The sequence below is a fragment of the Condylura cristata genome, unplaced genomic scaffold (genome assembly GCF_000260355.1).
Source record: "Condylura cristata isolate star-nosed mole 26May11 unplaced genomic scaffold, ConCri1.0 scaffold00012, whole genome shotgun sequence".
NCBI classification, from domain to species: Eukaryota; Metazoa; Chordata; class Mammalia; order Eulipotyphla; family Talpidae; genus Condylura; species Condylura cristata.
The window spans coordinates 7,741,054-7,746,962 of NW_004567113.1; the positions used below are offsets into that span (position 1 = coordinate 7,741,054).

A 5,909-nucleotide genomic window follows, 5' to 3' on the forward strand; every position below is an offset into this window, starting at 1 on the left:
AAAAAAAATCTTTACAAAAATAAAACCTCAGAGTAGCAGAAGAGTTCCAGAACAGCTATGAGGATGCTTATTCAGCCTGTGTCATTTGCAATAAAGCCCTTCCTACTGGTCATGTCCACTAACTCTGCGTGTTGTCTCTTTTACTTTCCTAATATCAGGAAGGATATCAAGACTATGAACCTGAGGCCTAAGAAATATCTTTGCTCTCAATTTCCTGAGATCTGCTGACAGATGTTCCATCCTGTACAAGTCCTCAGTTCCAATGTGCCCAGTCATGACATTATCTCGAAGTTTTTATGGTGTATTTTGAAGTCTTCCATCAGCAGTGATCGGAGAATCTGTACCTGCCCCCACTCAGCATTTCGGTGCTTCCCTCTCACTGAAGTGAATATGGTAGCAGGACCCTTTGTGTGCTGTGGCTATTGTGGCATCAAATATAAAATGTCAAAAAAAAAAAAAAGTTAAAAACACCTAAGTGACTACCACTTATTTCTAAATCTTCACTATATTTTTGTTGCTACTGAGAAGTCGTGATTTATTATCATATCAGATTTTTAGGTGTCCTTTAATGAGTCTTTCTGTCTAAGAATAAGTATTGTGAAATGTGTTAATATATACAATAATATTTAAGACCATGTGAGCATGAAACTATGCACCTATAAATATTAACTATGAAATCTTACTCTTGTGATGTGTTTTACTAAAGTGTGCTTATATATAAATGGTGAAAAATAAAATGTTCTCATTACAAAGATACTTTGTTATCCCCTCTCACTTTAATAATAAAATTATGCTTATAAACTACATGAAATAAGAATTGCCACAATGATGGGACTTCTCTGGTGGTGCAAGGTGTGAAAGCTCAGCACTAGAAGTTATCCACAGCCACTGCAGCACCAACCAGTTAGACCCCCAGCCGGGGAAGTGACCCACTTGGCACAGCAGACCTCTCCTGTCTCGCCCACTGTTCCCCTCAGCAGTGTATTTCAGTAGATCTGACTGTTCTGCTCTCTACTCTGTCTCTGGTGAATCCTCTCGCCCCCACACCTCTGTCCTGTACCCCTGTTCTTGAATGCATAACTAAATATTTTTTTAAAAAAGAACTGATGCAGTAAACTTAAAGTTCGTAACAACCAGTGGGAAAATTAGAACTTGAGAACTTAAAACAGAATCAGATGGACTATGAGTCCCATACTCTGGAATTGCGTGAAGCAACCCTGCACAAAGCATATGCTATTGTGCCTGGCACTGGTCTCCCACCTCGTACTCGCAAAGGAGCACAGCTGTATTTCAGCCATCCCACACTCCAAGTGTGGCACTCTCTCTTTCAAGGATAAGATCAAGTCTGGAATGCTTGAGAGGAATCATTTTAAATACAGTTCCCACCCACCCACACACACTCAAAAATGAGGAGGGAAGGGTACTTTCACTTAGTCCCTAATTGGGAGATTGGGAGGAATGATGAAAGCAAGGTATGCATAATTAAGAGGAACCCTTCCTCACCAATAAATGAAAAACCAAAAACCCCTACTGCTTTATGACTCAGGGTTGCTACCCTGCTTTCTGAGGCAGCACACTGCTCCTGAACATGTCTGTCAGGGCTTTCCCTAGTAAACGTCACTGGCTTCATTCTGGTGCTTCATGAGTTCTTCTTGAGATACTCCAAGGACCTTTGTGTGTCCAGGTCCTGAGTGCTACCTTGGAAGGCTGTTCTGCAAAAGTGTGCCCCAGAGAAGAAAGGTAAGAAATGAGCTTGACTAGATCCCTTTTAAATATTCATAAGACCCATGAGCACATCAAAGATTATGAAGGAATCTGGTAAACTTTGTTTACTTCAGCATTTCCTTTTCAAAATAAAAATCAGATATCACTTCTCCCCAGGAAATACCTTTAAATATCTCTGGGAGTAACCAGAGAATCATCCTTATGAATGTCATTAAAATATGCTAGATCTATGAATTCTAGGATGTCTCTTTAGGAAAGGTTTTTCTATTTAGGGGAGATTCATGAACACTTTGTGGGTGCTAATAGTGAGCTCGACTCTGAAAACCCTTATATAAATTAATAGAAAGTTAATAATTCAGGAGGAAATGGCATTTTAAAAAGCACCAGTAGTATAGTTTTAAGAAATATTCTAGAAGTGCTAGGCAGCTTTTATGTAATTATGAGTAATTGAATGTATATTGGGCCTTGACAAGGAAGGAAGAAGGAGGAATAAATGTAAGCTTGGTCACCATAGAAACTTCCTTTTTTTCTAGTTGGAAAGACTACTAAAGGTGGTAAGTTGCCTGTGTGGTTTTAAACTGAAGAGAAATGTTCCATGTTTGATTTAGGTATGTTGATGTTCCTAGTGAAAAGAAGTGTATGGAAATTGAAATTTTCTTTGTACACATTTTTTCATATTGATATGAGTATAGAAACTGCCTCAGGGTGATAATCTTTATTACTGCTGAGCGTGGCCAAGCACTTACAAACCTGTGCATACGACACAAGGCTGGTTGTCACACATCTAGTCTGACTCCCACAACTCCCCTGACAAGCACCTGAGCATTAGTCAGGTTCTCGCTCTATTTTGCAGACATTATTCACCCACATCTCAGTTATTCAGTCTCACATGCTTCATGTGCACACAGGCACATGTTTCACAGGCAGACCAGGTCAGCTCAGCAATCTGATGGTTGTCTGATTGTACACTTGGACCTTTTTCAAAAGTTCCCCACAAAGATGCGATACAAATATCTTTCCTCATACTCTGACTTCTCCAGTAGATAACTACTCGACGACACACACAAACTCCCCACACCTACAAGATAGCCATTATTTCTCAGAGACAGGGCAGTCTGTATCCAAACTAAAAAGGAAAAACATCTAACTGAAAATGTGACAAACTCCTCTGTCCCCATGCAGATGACATCCTGCTTTTATCCGGAGGGTGCTTATCCCGTTTCCTCTTTCTCTATTTTAGGAGAGTACACCTGTACTGCAGGTCCGTCTTTGCACTGCATTTCTGCTTGGAACTGGAGATCATTGCTGACTACTCTATTTCAGATTTGGATATGTTATTTATATATTACTCATTTAATTCTCAGAACATCCCTCAAGTTCTATGATTGTCCTCACCTTACAAATGAGCAAACTGAGGCACTCCTGTGCCAATAGATTTCTCCCAAACACACAGCTAGTGAGTGGCAGAGCCAGGGATTCTTTATCAATATCAATCTGGAAGCTTTCTGGTCTTCAGCCCTTGGCCACACTCTCTCAGAGAAAGGGCATCCAGCTGTGTAAGAGGCCTACCCAGAATCTAGGGAATGGGGTAGTAACCTCACTTTTCTACATATAATTATTAGTTTATTTCTAGTTTTCATCAGGTGTCTATGCTGAGAATAGTGATTTAAAGAGATAAGTATCTCTAATTCTAGGGAAAATGAGTAAAATTTCTCCTGATAATTCCTTATAACTAAATGATGCATATCCTGATGATTAAGTTATTTTTTGAAAGCAAAAATGCTAGTATAATAACAGCAGTCTACAGTAAAGATTTTATGTTCTCTGATGAATAATAGTTACTTGACTTATATAATTCAAATACCCTCCCCTCCAAAAAGTATAGCTATAGTGTAACTAAGATATTTATATATATTTAGTAATTTAGCAAGTGAATTTGTAAATGAATTAAACTGGTAAAAGCATAAATTGAGAATTTATATTTTGAAGTAATATTAATTCCTTTGCATTTTTATAACAAGCTTTTATTTTACAGGTTTATATTTGTATTTGGTAATATTATATGTTATTCTTCCAGTCAGCCTAGATTTGAAGAATCCAAACACAATAGATGTAACATTAAAACTAAATACTATTTTAGTTCCAATATCTCTTGTATATTTTTCTAAGATTTCTTTGAATGTTTCTTTACTGCTACAACAGTATATCTGATTGTTTTAAATTCAATAACTCAGATGTCATATGGGAAGCAGTTTGAAAAATTCCTTTCAGAAAGCATCCCATTGTACACCTCCAGTAAGTTTTGCCAGTATACCTTTAACATCAGACAGTTTGCATAGAGAATTTCCAGAACTCCTTTTATGAACCTTATGAAAATTTATCCTCATATTTCCTCAAAGGTCAGTGACCAGAAATTCCCATTGTTTCTATGGAAACACAGCAAGACATGGTGTCTTGGAAATGTGCTGCATTTTAATTAGGTTCTCTAGAGAGCCCTAATGCCTTTTGTAGGTAAACTAAATACCAGGTTGTCTTATAGCTTGCAGTAAGGTGAAAGTTAACCCATGTCTGCAAATATCAAAGCTAAGCTGGATTCAAGAAAGTTAAATCTGAACAAATATAGTAGCAAGTCCATGTATTTATTTTTTTTCCATGTATTTATTGTAAAAGAAAATGTAATGCTATTTATCTACTAGAGACAAGGGTGCTTTCATAAGTAGGCTGGCAGTAGTGTTATTAACAGTCCTGGATTCTAAAATTAGACTAGTATGTTTGACTCTAAGATTTGTTACTTACTATCTGTGTAACTTTAAATTATTTAATTTCTTGGTACCTTTGTTTCTTAGCCTATTAAAAATGAAGACAGTAATAATAAATAATGTCATTGTTCAGTGGTTAATGAATCCGTGGTAATATTATTAATAGTAATACTGTGACTGGTTGTAGTAGTAGTAACAGTAATATTTGCACTTAAAATAGTGTGATTTTAGCTTATTTTAAGTACAAATGTAAAATATGCAGATGTCCATTTAATCTACTCTTAATATATAGTAGTAATCAAGTGACAGTATAGACATTTTGAAAACTTTAAAAGAAATTTTTCAGTAATAGCCACGAGAGCATGTTGATGATTCAATAAAAAGTATGATCATTAATAGACTATTAGCTACTGCCAAAAATATTAGGAAAGCACAACATACTAAGGGATGAGTATATACCCAATTTATAAATGTTCTTTGTGGAGCACATCTCTCTTTAGACTCAGCTATATTCATCATGTCATGTATTTGCATAGAGGTGAGATATGTTTTGATATTGATACAATATCAAATGTATTCACCATTATGAATCTGGTACATGAACAAAAGAACAATTGCATATGTAAGTAAAACTCACTTTTAAAACATGGTATGCAAAAGTATAAAGACAGATAAGACTTTTCCACAATTTCATCAAAACCAAAAGATGATATATTTTAAAGCAATTATGAATTAAATATTGTGAGTAACTCATCATCTCTAATTATCACAACAATGTTTGGAGAGGAAATGTCAGTGAATACTTGGTGTCATTCTCAACTCAAAGTCATGTCTAAAAGCAGCTCTGCCGATCAACAGTAAGAATTCTTGAGCTTTTTTTTTTTTTTGGTCACTGTTTGTGGTGATAATAGACACTCACATCTAGCACTGTTGGTTTTTACGATCAGATCTAGTTCCAGACTCCTAGATATACCTTTAGTCATTATTTTCATGTATATAATTCTTGGAAGTACTAGAAACAGCTGAAAGTAATTCTTTCTGGAATAACAGTGATTTTCACATAATAGATACTTGTTTCAGATGATAAATCATAGAGATAGTTTGTAATGTACTTGAATTCCTGGTGAAGTTTCTATACTAACAAACCTCTCAATCCCTATTTCCACATATATTCAAGAAACCAATCTTGTATTCATACATATTTTACTGTGAAATATATTAATATAAAATTGATATTAATAAATAAATTATTAAAATATATTAATATTAATATAATTGATATTTAATAATTAATGTAAAAGTAATTTATATTTCACTCAACATTTATTTCTTGCTTTTGAATATATTTTTAATTTCCATTTTACCTCCAAACAACTCAAACAAATGAGCAACCCACAAGTGAATAAACAAAATACCCATTACATT

At 35.1% G+C, this 5,909-nt stretch overlaps 1 protein-coding gene across 3 annotated transcripts in view; it reads left to right on the forward strand.

Annotated features, from left to right (window-relative positions):
* Window positions 1-754, forward strand: part of SNCA (synuclein, alpha (non A4 component of amyloid precursor)) — a 119,160-nt gene extending 118,406 nt beyond the window's left edge. For all 3 annotated transcript variants that reach the window (XM_012724281.1, XM_012724280.1, XM_004681122.2), the window contains exon 6: window positions 159-754. In XM_012724281.1, coding sequence (XP_012579735.1) covers window positions 159-191 — 33 coding nt within the window. In that variant the 3' untranslated portion in view covers window positions 192-754. The remainder of the gene's footprint in view (window positions 1-158) is intronic.
* Window positions 755-5,909: the final 5,155 nt, after the last annotated feature.